Genomic DNA, 18,718 nt, shown 5'->3' on the forward strand with positions numbered 1-18,718 from the left:
GGAGGAAGAGGAGTGTATTTGCGTGCGCGCGCGCACGTGTGTGTAAGAGAGTCAGAGAGCACAAGGCCCTTAGCAGAAGTTGATTTCACAAAGCCCAGTTCCAAAATCCTCACCAGTTTGGGTGAATCTGCAAAATTCCAGCTTGCCAAGGTCCTCTGCTTTGAAGCTCATTCTGACTGGTATGTAACAAATCATGAGCTTTTATTGTTCCTTGTGTGGAAATTCATTTTTTCATCCACATTTTTGGCTTTTTCTTTTTACGTATCCATTTCCCCATGTTTTTGCACATTTTTCAAATGTACATTTTTAATGTACTTTTTCAAACGCACATATCGTTCAAACACTTTGTAAGCAAATCACAAGCTTGTAAATGTGCACATTTCCACTCGCAAATTCCATTCAAGTCCTCATTTGGTTCCAGGAGGTGTAAATTGGATAAGCTTGCATACATTTACAAAACCACTGAAATTCTTCCACATCCCTACTTACCCATTTCTGGTACGAGGCAACAACTGAGACAGAGGACAGTCACCTGTGTCCAAGTGACCATGAATGATCGGCTCAATTCCACTTTCTCCCCCCCAACCCTTCCATCTGATGCAGAGGGATGCCTTTACAGCCCATTCACATTGTGCAAGCAACAACCCAGCCCCATCTTTTCTTGAAAGTGAACACATACCACATGAATGTAGGTTGTCTACAGGAAGCAGTTTCAAAGGAGCAAGGATTAGTCTCAACAGAATTACACTGAGGTTTATGTTTGTGGGGGAGGGGTGGTTTTTATGTGTTGTTTACACATGCCTCCAAAGTGAACACAGAAAAGGCTGTGTTGTTACAGCAAAGCGGGTGTTGTGTTCCTCTCTGACATAAGGGCACATCTATAGCAAAAACAGGCTTGGGAGACTAACATTTATAATAGCCTAATCTTTGGTGGACTAGATGCATACAGCATTTTTCCCTTTATACCCATATATTTCTATATCTGCCACCCATGCATCTTATGGAGAGTCTAGTCCTCAAAAGCTTGTTCTATGATAAATTGCTCAGCCTTTAAAGTACCACAAGACTGCTACAACTGAGCAAAGAGACTCTGGAAGTTAAAGAACAAGAATGGAAGAACTACAGACGGATCCCTTATCTTCTGGTGACATTTTCTAAAGTAAAAAGAGAACACCATCTACTTCCAACAGGCTAGAAGGCAACCCATCTCGGGCTCAATACAGCTGCTACCACCTACTTAAAAGAGCCAGTGTAAGACCATTTTATTTGGAGATGGATAACAGATTTAGAATTCGGTGTTTATGACAGACAAACCTAACCACTGCTACTCTTCCAGAGATCTTCTGGCAGAGTTTGCCAGCCTGGATCCAAGCTCGGCAGAAGCAACAACAGGAAAAAGGACAGGGCCATCTGGTTTAAGCTGAGTGCAAGTCCACAAATGTTCTGGAGGGCAGGTACACACCCTGCCCTGAGAGCACAGGTGCTTCAGCAGGCTTTCCTTGCTCCTAGCATATCTGAAGAGGTTTCCATCGCCTCCAGCAGTCAGTAAAGGGAAACAACTGGCTCTTTCCTCCCCCCATAAATACACACGACTTGATCTGAGAGAGAATGGGTCTCCATGCACTCGTCACATGCTTTAGGTGCCCCTTTCTCATTTTGTCCACATCAAAGCCTGTAAGCCAAATCTGTTCATTTGTTCATGGGTTGGGTGCAGCAGGGGCTGGGATCTCCGGCCTGGGAGAGCCAGGGAAGCGCAGAGGATGGTCAGTGGGTGGTAACCGGCACGGAGCAGGTGAAGGGGGGGCAAGGTGGTTAGCGGATGCTGCCACCTTTCAGAGTTTTGCATGTGAGGTTCCCCAGTTTGGTCATGAAGTTCTTCCCCTTCCACTGGGCCACACGTTCCTCAGAAATCCTGAAGTCCACCTGGGGAGAGAAAGGATAGGCCAGGTCACAGCTAATGGCCAAGGCTGACGTTTCCCTGGCCAGGGCACATGGACCGCAGCTCGGGGCCAGGGCCTCCGCTCTGAACACACAAGGTCACACGTCTGGCCCTTGGCATCTCTGGGCAGGGCTGGGAAAGACCCCTCCCTGCGTCCCTGGGGAGCCTCTGTTGGTCAGCACAGACCAGGAGGGAGCACTTGGCTCTCCAGATGCTGGACTGCAGTTCCCCTCGGCCCTGGTCAGCACAGCCAGTGGTGAAGGACCATGGGAGCTGCAGTCTAACAACACCTGGAGGGCCACACATACCCCTTCTGGTGTAGGCAATACATTGAGCTAGAGCAACCGAGGGCCGGACTTGAGGGAGGGCAGCGTCCAAGGCTGCGCCTGTGCCTACATTCATGAACCGGTGGGCTTGGGAACCCTGGCTGGGGCCAGATGTCAGAGCCACCTCCCCTCCCCTGAATAACTCTGAACAAGGTATTCACATACCACACTAGTAACAATGCAGCAGCAGTCCAAGCACTTCCATAAGCCATTCCCTGATTATTCAGCATCCATCCAAAGTGCTTCAGGGCACTGTCATCCCAATCCAACCTTGCCTGGAACTGCCTTTACTTATTATTATTGCATTTATATCCCGCCCTTTTTCCTCTTGCAAGGAACCCAAGGCGGCTTACATTATCCTCCTCCTCTCCATTTTATCCTCACAACAACAACCCTGCGAGGTAGGTTGGGCTGAGAGTCTGTGACTGGCCCAAAGTCACCCAGTGAGCTTCCATGGCCGAGTGGGGACTAGAACCCGGATCTCCCAGCTCCCAGTCCAACACTCTTGCCACTACACCACACTGGCCATCGTTCTCACTCCCAATATTTGGGAAAATGCACTGACCCAGCTCCAGTTTTTTCATCTCTAGTAGCGCTCCAACATCTTTGCTTTCCCAAAAGGTGAGCAAATAAGTTCAAGGTGGTGAGAAGAGTCCCAAAGCTTGCACCAATTACAAGCAGAAGTTTCTGCATAATGTGTGATCATTCTACTGGCCCAAGGCACACACAGCATCAAGGTCCTTCCATCTGGCCCAGCAGCAGAGAGACACCCCTCCGCAAGGGCCGGCCTGGCCAGCCACTCAGGATCACAGGAGGAGGCCCAGGCCAGGCGCAGCTTGCTCCAAGCGATGATGGGACCCTGTCAGGCACAAGCTGCTCGGGGATCCAACGAGAAGAACCTGCCACACCTTACCTGCAGCTTCTCGAAGACCTTCTTCTTGGGTTTCAGTTCCTCATCAGGCTGGCCGCTCTCATAGCCTTCCACGAACACACGCTCCCCAGGGCGGGAGCCTGCTGGCGGGTCCAGGGGCTCAATTTGGCGGGGCTCCCTAGTGCTGCAAAGAAGAGTGAACACATCTATTCGTAGAAGCCTATGAGCCAGCTTCCATCACTCTCCTCACCCAATGGAAAAGGTAGCCAAGCCGGCAGCTAATGCCTGCCCGCCCACCCCACCCCCAAATGTGGAGGACAGACCCATCTGCCACCCCTGCCCCCTCCCATGACACACCTGGATGCACAGAGCAGCATGGCCTGAGACTCTACCCCCCGCATCTTCTGGGGCTTCAGGTTGCACAGCAACACCACCAGCCTGTCCTGCAGCTGCTCTTTGGGCAGAAACTCCACCAGGCCACTGACCACCGTCCGTGGCTCAAGCTCCCCGACGTCGATCTTCTCCACATACAGGGTGTCAGCGTCAGGATGCTGAGGACATGACAAGAGCAGTATCAAGGCCCAGCCGTGGGAACATGGACAGGACCCTCCCGGGTTGCGGGCTGCCAGACGTCAGGTCAGCTGCTCCCTCCAGCCTGGATCGGAGGCGGGGGAAGGCTCTGCATAGGCCCAAGAGCTGCAGTGCCAGCAGCCCTACCTTCTCCAGACTGAGCACTCTGCCAACACGGAGGTCCATGCGGGATGGCACCACTTCCTCGGGGTCGGAGTTCTTTGTAGGGCCTTTCACGGCAGACTCTGCACACATGGAAGAAAGGGGAAGGACGGCTCTTAGGACAGCGGCATTTTCAAGGACGAGTGATGAGATGGAGAGAAGAGGCCACGGAAAGTGTTCCAAAGGCACACGATGCCGTTCTATTGCTGAACCTAACCTGGCCAGGCTCTGTAAGCTGACCAGAGACTGGGGGTGGGGGTGTTCTCAGCTCCTGGGAGAAAGCGTGGAGTAGGAGCAGTAAAAAAGGAAAAGGACAACGGAAAGAGAAAAAGGTGCTGGGTGTGGGATGGGGTGGAGAAAAGAGACAGATGAATACAATGGGAACAGAAGAGAAGAACAAAGAATTCCCCCGCCGCCTTCTCCAGTGCGTGTGAAGGCATGGGAAACTAAGCAGAGCAAAGCACTCAAGGAACTGAGCCGATTATCCTGCTGGAATAAACGCAGGTAATCTGAACACCTGGATGACAGAAGAAAGGAAACTACAAAAGCAAATGTGTTGCGGTCAGAGCTGGCTTCCCTAGTGCCCTTCCTGCTCTGAAATCCAGGAAAGAGAGACTGACCCAGTCTCAAGTCCCACTTTTGCGTGTGCGCCAGAAGGAAGAGCAGGAAGGACAAGGCAGCACCTGAAGGCTGAGAGGCACCTGCCGTGCAGGGGGTCGGTTTGGCAAGGTTGATCGAGGTGAGCCGTGCCATGTGGGACGGGCCCGGCAGGCCCACCTGTGCCATATGCAACTACGGGGATAGGTCGGCTCTTCCAGATGTGGCAGAAGGATTGGGGGCCATCTGTTTTGGCCCACATGGCTTCCCTGGCTGCCAGGGCAAAAGGAAGCGTGTGCTGGAGTAGTGGGATCTTGGGGACGGCTTCCTGGTCTTTGCCACACAGAACGCCAGCAGCCTCTGCGAGTGCTTTTTAGCCCTTACTCGCTGTGGATGGGTCAGGATATGCACTGCTGGTGAGTTTCTTCATTTGTGAGCTGCTGAACTTCTCTCTGATGGGATCGAGGAGCTTGTTCAAGGCCACCTCCACAGAGTTTTTCAAGTCCCCAGGGTGGACAACCTGCCACAGGGAAGGAAGACGGGCATCTGATCAGTGTCTCTCTCCCATGATGTAACGCGCAGCCACGCTCGCTACCCCGAGGGTTTCCCAATGGCCATTCCTCAGTCCCTGGCTCCATTCCCAAACAAAGGGCACAATCCAAGAGGGATTTCTGTTGGGCAAGACCGAATGACATGAATGAGATGTGTTTAAAGAGCACATTTATGTCAATGGGCTTTTGCTGGGGGGGGGGGGGGGCGCATTCCTGGTGGTACACAGTCACCAAGACAGACTTCTTTTAAGAGAGAAAGATGGAAAAAGCGGTGTTGTGGTACATCAAACCCATGGAAAGTGTATGAAAATGTCTGTGGTTTGCATTCATTATGACTATAGAGTTGGTCTGCATGATTCTAAGTCAAACCAGACCCCTCCCTGTGACTCAACTTCCCTTTGGGGGCTTTCTCTCAGACTTCACTGGCAGATGCACAGATGGATTTCCTCCCAAAGGCCCTCTCCCAAAGCCTGTCTGGCAGGACCAGCCAATCCCTCTCCACAAGTGCAAAGGAAAAAAGGCCCTCTCCACACACAAGCCAACAGCAAAGAGCTGCGAGCCCCTCCCCAATTTGCCGCCTGGACACCCCGCCCATCCCAGCATCTCACCTGCTCAGCAAAGTCCTTCTCCAGCTCCCCGTAGCTTGTGTAGGTTTTATTCCCTCCCCACTTCTCATCTCTAAGGATCACAAACTCTGTAGGGGGAAGGAGAGATTTGAAGAGCCACACGAGCACGAGTTGCACATATTCAAGCAGCCAAAATACAACGCAGGAATGGAAGACTGGGATCCAGCACCCTCAGAATCTCAGTTTTTACTTGAAGCATGTTTCTAAGCCAGGGATACAGAACATGATTGGAGTGGGGGCCAGATCGTACCCCTCCAGGGCCTCTGCAGGCCGGATGGCATTGGCGGGTTGGTTGGCAGCACGGAGAACATCAGCCAGCACGATCCTCACTGTGGTGTCTCCGAGACTGGGGGTGACAGCAGGGATTCCCTCCCGGGGGATTCCTTGAGGGGGGAGGGCTTGGAGCAACACCGGAGGCGCTGCAGGCTGGACTGGGCAGCCTGGCGATCCGGTTGAGGCCCAGAGGCCAGGGGTCCTGCACCCGCTCTAAGCACTTCTGGCTATACAGGATACACTTGCATGCCTGAGGGTGGAACGGATGAGCATGGCCAGCAGCACCGGTCCTCAAGGGGCGCTGCACCCTCTCCTGGTGCGCTCCATAGTTTGCAGAAGCAAGAGGAGCCCCAGTACTTCCATGAGCCCATGGCCACAAACAGCATGTGGAAAATATGCCCTTTCTGAGGAAACAGACCTAGGATTTGGCTGCTTATCTCTCCTCCGTTTCCTCAGCAATAAGTCCCAAATTTAAGGGGACTTACTCCCAAGTAAGTGTGCCTAGAAAAGAACCCAAAGGGTATCAGGCTCATCTCCGGGCACGGAGTGGCAGGCTGATTCTGATGCCAGCTCCACCTCACCCAGCACACAGCCTCCAGTTCTGGATTTAGACAAACTGGAAAGAGGGCGACCAAGATGGCTATGGGCATGGGAAACAAGTCCTGTGAGGAGAGGTTGAAGGGACTGGCTATGTTCAGCCTGGAGAAGAGAAGACGTGCCAGCATTCGCTTCCATCCCTGGAGGGCTGTCACAGAAGGCAAAGACCTGTTCTCCGCTGCCCCAGAGGGCAAGACTAGTTCCAGGAGGGTAGATTTTGGGTGAACATTAGGAGAAACATCTTGACGGTAAGAGCAATTCAGCCATGGAATCCATTACCTAAAGGGCAGGGACTCTCTTGTGCTAGAGGTCTTCAAGCAGAGACTGGAGAGCCATCTGTAGTTCTGAATGTCTTGAATCGAGCAGGGGGTACCTTACCTACAAGTCACCCTCCAATGTGACGATTCTGTCTTCTCTTCATTGTGGGAGAGAACCTGGCCTGTATGCAACCAGCCAGCTGGCCCACCATTCACCGATGCCCTTCTAGTGACCAAAACGGACTCTTTCTTCCCCAGGCACACTGCTTAGTGCTCCAGCAGAGAAGGGAGATGGCCAGAGACATACCAGCTCTGCTACTTTCCCTGGGCTTCTATTTCAGCCAGTAGAAAGCAAGATGAGGGATATAGGAGGAAGCCAAAGGGGGTGGTGCAACTTAGCGGTCCCTCACATCAATCTCCTCCTTGAGATTGGCCAACCAGGTTGCCAGCAACTCCTCTTCCCCCACCATCAAGACTTTAGCCCTTGCCCCCCCATCACCTGATCTGAGTGGGAAGAGCACATGCTTGATGAAGGACAAAACGCCATTGTTCTCCACATTTCCTGGCTCACAAAAAGCCTTCCTGAGCTTCTTCTTCACGTCCTCCTTACGATCCAGGAGATCGATCTTGGACTCCTAAAAGAGAGGAGAGAGGGCACCGCTGGAATTAGCCTCCACACCTGGGCTGCAGAGTGGTTCTGGAGCCAGCCAGTCTGTAAACAGGAGGAGGAACCACTGTAAGGCAGAAAGGGCTCAGAACAAGGGCTACAGTATTTAGCCAATTAAGCAGCTGCACAGACCTGTTAAAAACCTTTTGATTTAAAAAGGAGCTCATGATTAACTGGCCAGCAGACCTTTTTAAAATGTTTTACAAATGCTTAGGGAAGTACTGGATAGCAGGCCACAGAAGATGCGTTCCTCCCTATGTAAGAAAAGAGGTACTGCCTCTTTTCAGACGGTGTGCCTGGTGTGACTCACACATGCATCACCCCCCAAAAGAATGTTTTTTGCCCCCAGAAGTATTGTTTATTCAATTAACACAACATGAAAAACAAATTGGATATACAGGGAAGTAACAAATCAGCTAAAATCGTACAGAAAGTGAATTGAAGAGAGAGAAAAGAAAAATTTGTATCATCTGAAAGGTATTCGGTGAATGGTGACTTCATAAAAATATCCCATTTTTACCTTTGCTCATTAACTGTAATATAGCTGGTAAGTTTTGCCATAGTAGCAAACCTGCACAGTTTAGACATCCTCTCAGCATCTCTGAACATCCCCAGTACTTGGCATAAAGGTTTATTGTGACAACGATCACTAGTTCTCTCTGTTGTTGCTTTATTATTTAAGAAATGTATACCCCACCTTTCCACTCTGAAAACTGAGTTTTTCAAAATGACTCACAAAACATTATAGATGCTGTACAAGTAGAGCCTGTAGCAACATGTTCAGATGTGGTGTACTCCTGTTACGGGTTTCAGCCAGCCATGTCTCATTTCAGGTATTCCATTCCATTCCCCTAACAGACAAAGAGACCCGGTTCACAGCAATGAGAAGCCACCATGGATGAATTTCCCCGTGGGGTTTGTTGTGCTGGTGGCCACCACCATTTTGAATATTCGAGCCACAGCAGGGGCGTGCCGTAGCTTGTTGTTACATGTGAACCTGGTGAAAGTGGCCTGTTGGGGTGGTTGACAAGCAACCCAGAACCCATGGGCTGTTTTAGGGTTGTGCGTGGCTTGTAAACCACCCCAACAAGCCACCATCGCTGGGTCTGCATGTAATGAGAAGGTACAGTGTCCCCGTGCTGCACCCTGACTACACAAAATGGCAGCTGCTGTGACGAGAAGCCCCACAGAGAAATTCACTCATGGTGGCTTCTTGTTATGTGCAAACTGGGCCTCCATATTCTATGGCCACAGACCATGCTCAGTTCTAATTACACCGTTTGGGTTTTTGTTTTTTGTCCCATTTTCCCCCTAAATATTTTTTCTACTTCTGCAAACCTTGGGCTTCTCCCAAGCATGGCGATACCTCCCTCTTGTTTCTCAATAGCCCCATTTTGGCTACAATCCTATAGCATAATCTAAGCTTTTTCCTCATTGGTTGTTTTAAGCATCACCCTAGCCCCCTTGAGGCATGTAAAATCAACATGTGAAGGGCACACTTTAGGCTTGTCCCAAACATCCCCAACTATGTGGGAGAGAGATTCAGAGTGTAGTGCTTTCACTGAGATCCTAACATGCTTACTAGGGATCGAGCACTACTGAACACTCTGGGACTGATTTCTGAGTACCCTCCATAGAGTACTGCACATCTACGCCTTGATTGTCTTCATAAATTGGCATCTGAATAAACAATAATCCTGAGGGTAAAAAGCATTCTTTGTTAAAAGACATCTTTAAAAAAAACTGCCAGTGAGGACAGTAGTCAAGGCAACCCCCATGTTTAAGACTTCATTCGTGCAAGATGTGGCCATCAAGGGCAAGAGCCAAGCTTAGGAACTGACCTCTTCCGACGAGCTCATCTTGCTGCCCGTCAATCCTGGCACCATGGGGTTCATCAGATGGATGCGCTTTGCGTAGCCCAGGGACGGAAGGTACTGCAGAGAGACATAGAGGTGCCATGAACACTCCAGCAGCTACAGGTCCAGGGGCTTGAAGGAACAGGTGTGGATTGGGTGGGGAAAAGATGGGAGGGACTTTGCGCTAAAAAACTTAAGGGCTGAAGATGGAAGGGAAGTGGGTTGCCTGAGTGTGCCAGCTTCCCCCCCGCAAATCCAATACCTTCTACCATGCTATTCACAGCTCTTGTTCCTATCAATGGGGCCTTTGTGGGGGAATGCCCCAGTGGGTTGTGCTCACTGTATGTGGGGAGGGGTATGCTATTTGGATCTTCCACCTTGGGTATCAAAATGTCTTGAGCTAGCCGTCGAGCACAACATATAACCAAGGGAAACATGCAGGCCCAACTGAACCAGCCCAAGGCCTTCAGAACCGATGGCCCAATTGTCTGAGAAAACCAAACAGACCTCTGCTCTCACCTTTTCTGCAAAAGTGAAAATTTTTCTCTGATCCACTCCTCCAAACTGTGCATCAACTTTCAGGTACTCCTCATCCAGTGCCTGCAGGGACACACAAGCACATGGGACTGCCTACACACCCACTGATTTTAACGGTGTCATTGCTTATCTACAGCGCCAGGGATTTCTTAGCTGACATTGTTATTTGGCCCTTATGCCAAAGGCTCACGGTTGAATGCAAGCACGGAGTATTCTTTTAGGCACCGTACTCGGTCAGTCCCTGGAACATTTGAAAACAAGAGCTGAACTTGGCAGATTGATAGTTAGCATATCAACAGAGCTAGGGCAGGTTCTCACACACACACACACACGGCTGAAAAACAGGTGTGCAGCCCAACCCTGCACCATGCACATACGGTGATGTGAGACACAACTGCTCCACAAACAACAGGGCAATGCACACTTACCTTAAGCCCAGTTTAGGTTCTCTCTCTTGCCCCTTTTTTTAAAGCGGAAGAGCTGCGTAAATTGGACATTGGTTCTATACATTCCAGGTAGGGCATGCACTCTGAGAGTTATAGCCAGGGGCAGGAGCTCTTATCCCCCCCTCCCCCTCCCCTGCCCCTCCCCCGGGGGAAGCTAACAATGGATACCTGCAGTCCAGGATAGAGAAGGCCGCTGAGCAATGGGTGCTCCACTTGCTTAACCACTTCCGCACCAGCTTTCTTGGCGTCATGCTGAGTGACGACAGAGGACAAGCGGTAAACATCCAGCGTGTATTCCCTAAGCGGAAAGAAGAGGGAGTTGCTGCACTAGGATGGTCTTCCTTCTCCTGAGCCACAAACAGCCCAGGGACCTTACCATCTGCAGAGCAACCAGATGTCATGTTGTGCTTGGCCTTCCCTAAGCGACTGGCTCAACTAGATATCCCGCTGCCTTCACACAGAAGCTCCTCTGGGCTTAGCTAGAGTGCAAACACTTTGTTTCCACTAAGGAGCAGACGCACCATTTCAAGGCATTGCATCCAATGGCCACCATTCACCCAGGCAGGTTATTTCTGCAGATGCTGGTCCCCAACCACCTGCATGGCTGGCAGGAATGACTGTAGGACTGGCTTGGGCCCCACTGGCTGGGCTGGTTTCCTCTGGTGAGAACTGGGATGTCCCACAGCAACATTCCATTTGGGGCTCACTTCCTGAGCATTGCATCATCTAACCAGAGGTGCAAGTAGCTGCCTTCTGGGAGCCCTTACTATTTCACATGGCTGGGAACCAACCAACATCTAGCTATATGCGATTTCAGAATGGAGCTCTCAGCCTCACAGATGATTGCTGAAGGCTGCAATTCTCTGTTGGCTTCTTCCAGTCATGCTGGCTGGGCGTGATGGGGAGCACTAGGTTGGGAAAGGCCCGAATATTCACACCCATCTTTGTTATGATATGACCAAAGGGGACATGAGAAGGAGGCTTCTAGCTCAAGGCACTGAAGCATGCACTGTGGCCTGTGTGGTGAGCTAAAAGGCAACTCTGCAGTGAGTGTCTGGATGTCGGAAGCCAGAGATCAAATCTCAGCTCAGCCACAGAGTATACAGAGATGCCTAGGGCAAGTCAGTGCCTCTGCAACAGCTGCTCTGCTCAAGCCATGGGAATGGGACAGGGAAGAAATTTAAATCATTCCACTTCATTTTCATATTAGGAATGGCCATGACAGAAATATCTTCAAAATGGTTAACACAGCCCATATTTTACAGATTATTATATGGACAAAAGTTTGGCCAACCAAATATTTGCTGTTCACTGTCCTGGACTCTACTGGATGAAAGGAGGTATACAAATATTTTAAGAGAGCAATCCTATGTCCCCAAAAAAGCATTTGGAGGAGATAGGATTTTTCAGTTTCTCAGCACCGAGCTCGTAGACAGCACTACGAGCTCCTAGCCAGGAAACTTTGCTCCCCCCAACCTTGCAGCCAGGGCGGAGAGAACCATGGCGGCTGCCCCTCCAGGCGTGTCCATGTTCATAACACGGAGCATGGACAGGGCAAAAAGGGGGCGTTCCCAAGGACGCGGAGGGGAGGAGACCCTGGAAGCTGTTTTGGACAGCTTCCCATGCAGTCCCCAGCCCTGCCCCCTTCCCGAAGCCATGCTTAGACACTTGAAATCGGGTGTCTAAGGCAAACTGCAGGGCAGCCAGAGCTTGGAAGGAATCCTCTCCTCTGCACCTCAGCTGCCCTGCATTGGACAGGCAGCCACCTCCAACTTCAGAGGAAGTCAGAGGTGACAGTCTATCTCAATAGGTTTGCACCCTAAATAAATAAATAAGAATGAATTGCCATTACAGCAATCACGGTAGCAGTTAGCAATACCAGACTCAACCAAATTAGCAGAAATTTAGATAATGCCAAGGTAGACGTTGCTGGCTTAAGCAATATTCCTTGACATCCGTTTGCTAACACAGTCAACCTTTTAAAGGATGGATCAGGTTTCCTTATCTGTCAACAGTCATGGAAGAAATTGGTTGCTGACCGGCAGCTGAACAGGACATTTATTATAACCATTTCCATCCTGCCTTTCTGCTTCAAGATGAGGCATTCAAGGTCGTTCACAGCAAGTTTCAAAACATTAAAAAAGCCAATGCACAAATCAATGAAATAGACAAGATACAAAACGTTTTAAAACCCAGCAGATAATGTAAACTAACTAATAGCAAGGGAAACAGCCAAGAAGTCAAGAACAGAAAGGTTCTGTTGAGACATAAGGCTAAACTATAGCTTAGCATTACACTCACAAGCCTCAGGTTCACACCTCCGGTGCAGCCATGACGCTGCTTCCGTTCCCAACTAACCAGTTTCTCATTATGTCCAAACACAGACAAACGATGGTTACCTGTAACTATTGCATAGTTAAGGCTGACCACAGTTCTGGGGTTGCACAGAATGACGAACTGCAGCTAGGTGAAAACGAAAGCAAATGCTTCCAATCTCCTCCTTGCAGCTGCATCAAAGCAGGGGGAATTCATGAGCCTGAGGCTCTTGAACATAGCACGGAACGATGTGGTTTATCATTACATCTGAACCCAGCCAAAATCAGACATCCTACCAGCCAAAGGCCTACTGACACAAAAAAGTCTGGAGCAGAGTATCATCCGGGAGCCCTGGCAGGGCAACAGAGAAGGTTCTACTGTGCATTCCCACCAAACAAGCCTCAGATATTGGTGGGATATGCAACAGGGCCTCTCCAGATAAGCCCAGATGAGCTCCAGCAGGTCCAAGTATCACTGACGAAGATAACGTGCAACACCCTCAGTTTCTCGTGTGCCACAAAAACAAGCAGGCATCATATGGAACATGAGCAAACCTCCAGTCCCAAACAACAGTTGGCATCAGATTAAAGCTTAGTAGGGCTAAGAGCTTTCCTCAGCAGGAACGTGCGAATCCACTGAAGAGTCCTGAGCAGTTCAACGCCCACTGCCCAAAGAAACCCCCCTCATCAGGTTGCAATTCCACACTCCCTCCGAACAGACCTACTTGCTGAGCTGATAGTCGGTCCCCCGGATGAAGTGGAGCTTCTCCAGAGGCACCCCGATGCTCTCTAGCATAGCCTTGATCACGCTCTCGTAATACTGGGTGCGCAGCTCCAGCAGCTCCCAGGGAGCCTTCATGTTGTCCAGGTACGCGTGGAGGTCAGCAAACAGGATTGTCACCTAAGAGAGGAGCATGTGCAGCTGGAGTCTCTTTGGCCAGCTTAGCGCTAACGTTGGCCCTCCCTCCAAATGCCTTTGGAGGGAGCAAGAAGGAGTCAAACCCAGGGCCTGCATGCCAAGCTGGTAGCAAAACCGCACAAACAGACATTCCTTAGTGTGTCAGGGAACAAAGAGGCAGGCAGGCAATCTGATTGGAAACCACATTTATTTGGAGTGAATCCCCAGGGAGTCCATATTCCCAACAAAAAGGTGTGTTTAAGATTACAATTTAAATATGTTTGGCCTAACTGCTTCACTCTCCCTCCCTCTCTTTCTTCCAGGAGATACACAAGTCTCTGCTTGATCTGTGTTCTGTCCAATGACCAGAGCCATGGAGAAATGGAAAGTGCAGCGTCAGTATCAGCCACCCCTTCCCTCTCAGGCTCCACCCACTCACAGTGTCCCAAACTGCAGACCACTTTACTCCCCGCTCCTCGGGACGGTACAGCATTTGCACCCCTGTCCTGAGACTGGGTGGCCTAGCAGGGACCCGGGCTGTGCATGTATACGTGCAAGAAGCCTGTGCATGGAGTGCAGGGGAGCATGGGGCCGCCCTCTCCAGTGGTTCCTAAAAGTGAACAGCTCCTCTTGTCCAGGATGAAGGCTGAGGTGCTACTTATCAACAGCCAAGGAACTCAGAGAAGGCAGAAGCCAGCCATACCTCACAGCCAGCCTTGAGGAAGTCTGCTATTTTGGACATGGGCACAAAGTAGGCTATGTGAGGCTTGCCCGTGGTGGCCGTCCCCCAGTAGATCTTCAGCTCACGCTCTTTCAAGATGGCCTTCAACTTATCCTCTCCGAGAACTTCCTGCAAGTGGGAGAGACAGAGTCAGCCTCTCTGCTAGAAAAGCAAGAAAACAAGGCGAGGGCTGGGAAGTTGGTGCCAGGGGGCACTGAAGCAGCAGGGGGGAGGGACCCGAGATCAGCAATTCCCAAAGCAAGAGAAATAATTAAACCATCATGTGAGCCCAAAGGATCCACTAACGGAGGAGGCCTCTCTGCTCCAGCCTGGCCTCTTCCACTCAGCCTCTCCTTGGAGCTGGTAATCATGCCCCATCTTCATACTGGGTGTGCCTGGATCATTCAGTCACTCTGGTTGCAGATACACAGCAGAGCAACTTGCTCTCAAGGGAGACTGCCTGTTGCATCTCTGCATGACCCATTGCTCTGGGCACTCTCCTTCTCATCAGGACATAACCAAGATCACCAGTTCAAAGGTTTCTATATCCTCTATTTTTGATACTGGAAAGTTTGCACACCAGAGATAGAGTTTTATGTGACTCAAAAGCTTGCTTGCTTTGGACTGTCTAAATTAAGCTGCCTGTGGTGTTGCTTTTCCCATTGGCCCCTCTGAGTCCCGCTCTCTTTGTCTAAACCAGAGGCCCTCCAGATGTTCTTGGACTACAACTCCCATCAGCCCCACCTAGCATAGTCAATGGTGAGGGATGCAGTCCAACAACATCTGGAGGATCACAAGTTGCTCCTTGCTGCTCTCAATGCTCAGACTGAGCAGACACGTAGCAAGGTGAATTACAGGAAAAGCCAGGAAATAAAATTGGACAAGATACTATCACAAGCTGCAAACCAAAGGGCACCTGAGGGGAAAACGCAAGAACTCAAAGCCAAACAGCTCCACAACCTCAGGGAATGGTTTAGACATCTGCTTTCTAACCTAAATGCTTCATCCTACAGTTTTTGAGAACAGGAGCAAGAAATGAATAATCCTGTCAGACAGAGACACACTCCCAGGCCATGCTGGGAAAACTGACGTATCCCTGGGACCTTGGAGGCACCCAGCATTTGCAGGCCACCGCCAGCCCTCTGCATCAGCACAGAGGCAGCATTGAGACTGGCTGCAGGAAAGCCACGTTCAGATGCTCAGCCACTAAACACAGCTGGTGGGCCTTTGGCCAAGTCAGCTTCCACTTAGCCCACCTCAGAGGGTCGATGGAAGAATAACACAAGATATGGATTGGAGAGCATTTTGTGTACACTGAAGAGCTGTTGCACAGAACTGACGAAATGGGGGGTAGCAAAGGGTTAGCTTAGTGCAGTCTCCCCCACCTAGCACCTCCCAGAGGTGCTGGACTACCCACGTCTCTCTCACGGCTGCACATTGCAAGAGAAGATGGGTGGCAGCACAGGGCAGTCAAGAGCTTCTTCAGGGAATCTCATCCACTATTGGTGGTCTTCCCACTGAGGGCCCCTGGAGGTCCCGTGGACAGGGACTGCCTACATAGGATAATGAAGGAACGCAACTTCCAGAGGGGTGGCAACCATGTTAGTCCACTAACAAGGCTGCCTCACTTACAGAGAACCCCCCAGTCTAAAATAGCTACTCACCAGCAGCAGCAGGCCGCTTAAGAGAGAGACTCCCAGCTGTCTAATAAGAGCAATAATAAAATGGCTCCCTGCACCCTGTTAGGCTGTTAGAACTCCTGACCTGTATTAACTCAGATGCAGATGTGGATATGTAGTTCATCCTAATGCATGGCATACGCGGGATCCAGTATGCAATCGGCGCTGTCCCTGAGCCAGCACTTTGTATTGTGTCACTCACACCCCTTGAAGCAACATTTTGCTCCCACTGGCTGACCTCATGGTTCTACTGCAATGCAAAGTGGATCCCACAAGCTCTAAGTCTGCCCTTGCCTGTTCTATAAGACAGGCCCAGAAGAAAATGTGCCAGAAGAACGCCACTTGCTGTGATCTACAGCCCCCAGGTAAAACCACTCCCAATGTATCAAATGACTTGCAGTCCAGCCTGGACAATGATCTGCTCTTCCACAGGAATCAGGTGGTAAGGCCTGTCCTCACTTATAGATAGCCCCTAATCTAAAATGCTTACTCACCAGCAACAACAAGCCACCTAAGAGAGACACAGATCCAGCAACTAGGCCCTGCCACAAACCCCAATGTCTTCATATCCACTGGGGCAACGCTCTTACAGGACTGAATAATGGCAGCCCACAGCCTCAAGGGCGCATTCACCTCCTCATGTTCCAATGGGATATATTTGATCATCTGCCAACGATGCCCATCTGCTGTTTGCATGCGGCAGACAGGTCAGTCTCCGTGCAGAAGAATAAAAGGACACAAATCTGACATTCAGAAACCAGTGGGAGATCATTTCCACCTCCAAGGACACTCCACTGCTGAACTGAAAGCTGCCATCTTCCAACAAACAAATGTCAACAGGGGACACTAGCATGACATTGCTAAACTAGAATCTATCAGCAGAGGATTTTATTTGTCTCAAGTGGGACGTTCATTTCCTTTTCCACTATGAGCATGAAATCAACATAGGAAAGCTAGGACAATTGTGACATCACCAATTACTGCTACCGTGAATGGTCATTGTGCTTATCTTGTATACATTTTAGCTTTACAAAGAATCATCAAGATGGGACCCCTTGCATTTCAGGGCCATTTGACTCCACTGTTTACAAATACCCATGTATGGAGAAACTTCATGCATCTGATGAAATGGGTTCTATACACAAAGGCTTATGCTATGAAGACTTAACAGATTTATTAAGGTACCACAAGACTCTTAGAGAAACTCAAGGAATTTGGTCATCTTGGACAACAAAGGCAAGCTCCTTGACTCTTGGCTGAAGCTAATTTTCTGGATCCATTTCAGTTGGGGTTCAGGCCTGGTTTTAGTGCTGAGACTGCCTTGGTCACTCTGTATGATGACGTATGTCAGAAGAGACAGGGAGAGTGTGTCCCTGTTGATACCCCTTGTTCTCTTGGCAGCATTCGATACCATCAATCATGGTATCCTCCTGGAGCGGCTGTCTGAGTTGGGAGCGCTGCTTGGTGGTAGTTCCACTCCTACCTGGATAGTCACTTCCAGCTGGTGGTGCTTGGGCAGTACTGCTCGGCCCCAACCTGGGGCCCCACAGGGGTCCATTCTATCTCTCACGCTGTTTCACATCTACATGAAACTACTGAGTGGACTCATCCAGAGTTTTGGCATTGTCATCACTATCCTGATGACATGCAACTCTACTCCTTTTTGTATCAGGCAGGTGGATGTGCTGAACTAGTGTCTGGCCTCAGTAATGGATTTGATGAGAGCAAGTAAACTGAGGCTCAGTCCACACAAGACACAGGTTCTGCCGGTGGATGGTTCCTCTCTCTAGATGGGGGAAGTGCAACTGACTCTGGAGGGGATCACACTCCCCCTGGAGGAGCAAGTCTGCAGCTTGGGGGTACTCCTGGATCCATTGTTGCTATTGGAGGCTCAGGTGGCCTCTGTGGCACGTAGTATCTTCTACCAGGTTTGGCTGGTAGCCCTATTGGATGGGGACCACCTGGTGTCTGAAGTCTATTCTCTGGTAACATCTAGGTTAGATTACTGCAATGTGTAGCATTATTTGGCCTGGGTTAAGAAAGGGTGAATTTCAAAGAACTTTGCCACAGGAAGTTGGACCACCAATTAGCAAAATAAGGTGCATTCTGCAAGCCCAAACCCAATAAGGCATCTTTACACCCAAGAAGCAGTACCAGACAGGACCCCTAGCGGAGAGTTAGCACCTCTGCAAACCTCCTGCCTTTTCTTGTCTCCCTTCACTAAAAAGCATGTTTCCCAAAGTGTTTTACCTAAAATCTATGTATTAATGCTAATTAACTTGGAAGTCAAAACTCAGTTAATAGCCACCTGAGAATCCAGAGCTGGCACCGGCTCAGGAAATCACATGGGTTGTAAGGTCACCCCTGAACTCTGGTGCATGTTGCCTTTAAAGATACAGAGGGATAAATTTGTGTCTTTGCTAGGTAGTTCAACTCCTGACTGCATGAATATCTTAGCTGCCTGGTATCGCCTGCCTGTACAAATAACCAAGAGCTGGGTAGGATACATTTGATAAGTGCATTTACTGTTTATTTGCTCCAAATGGTAATGTGCAGGGCTATTGATATGGTTTACTATAATCCTTTATAAAATGTTTCTGGTGGGATTGGGAAGCCACCTAGGTAGCTACTTGGAACCTTCCAACTCAAAAAGGCTTGGCTGATACTTATGCAAATTACAAACATTATCATCACTTTAGCTGCCTCCTGGTCTCCAGTTCCTTATGCAACACATAGGTGCAGTAACAGCATAAATACGGAACTGCACTGATAGACTACTCCCTACAAGATGATCTAGCACCATGTCTGACCCAAAGCTTTGTTTTTGTGC

At 49.9% G+C, this 18,718-nt stretch overlaps 1 protein-coding gene across 2 annotated transcripts in view; it reads right to left on the reverse strand.

Moving 5' to 3' along the window:
• Nucleotides 1-18,718, reverse strand: part of YARS1 (tyrosyl-tRNA synthetase 1) — a 20,704-nt gene continuing 1,986 nt past the window's right edge. The window contains exons 3-15 of one of the 2 annotated variants that reach the window (XR_014785190.1): nt 14,192-14,338; nt 13,316-13,491; nt 10,444-10,573; nt 9,812-9,892; nt 9,278-9,370; nt 7,269-7,404; nt 5,625-5,710; nt 4,850-4,985; nt 3,854-3,951; nt 3,494-3,687; nt 3,179-3,320; nt 837-1,923; nt 260-697 (exon numbers count right to left, since the gene is read on the reverse strand). Coding sequence is in view for 1 of the 2 variants with exons in the window: in XM_084816122.1 (XP_084672248.1) it covers nt 1,813-1,923; nt 3,179-3,320; nt 3,494-3,687; nt 3,854-3,951; nt 4,850-4,985; nt 5,625-5,710; nt 7,269-7,404; nt 9,278-9,370; nt 9,812-9,892; nt 10,444-10,573; nt 13,316-13,491; nt 14,192-14,338 (1,530 nt within the window). In the remaining variant the exon portion in view is untranslated. Of the gene's footprint in view, nt 1,924-3,178; nt 3,321-3,493; nt 3,688-3,853; nt 3,952-4,849; nt 4,986-5,624; nt 5,711-7,268; nt 7,405-9,277; nt 9,371-9,811; nt 9,893-10,443; nt 10,574-13,315; nt 13,492-14,191; nt 14,339-18,718 lie in introns of both variants that reach the window. The other variant, XM_084816122.1, reaches the window with a different exon arrangement.

This window comes from Heloderma suspectum, chromosome 10 (genome assembly GCF_057233095.1).
Source record: "Heloderma suspectum isolate Gila_16-S chromosome 10, 16-S_ref, whole genome shotgun sequence".
Classification (NCBI taxonomy): Eukaryota; Metazoa; Chordata; class Lepidosauria; order Squamata; family Helodermatidae; genus Heloderma; species Heloderma suspectum.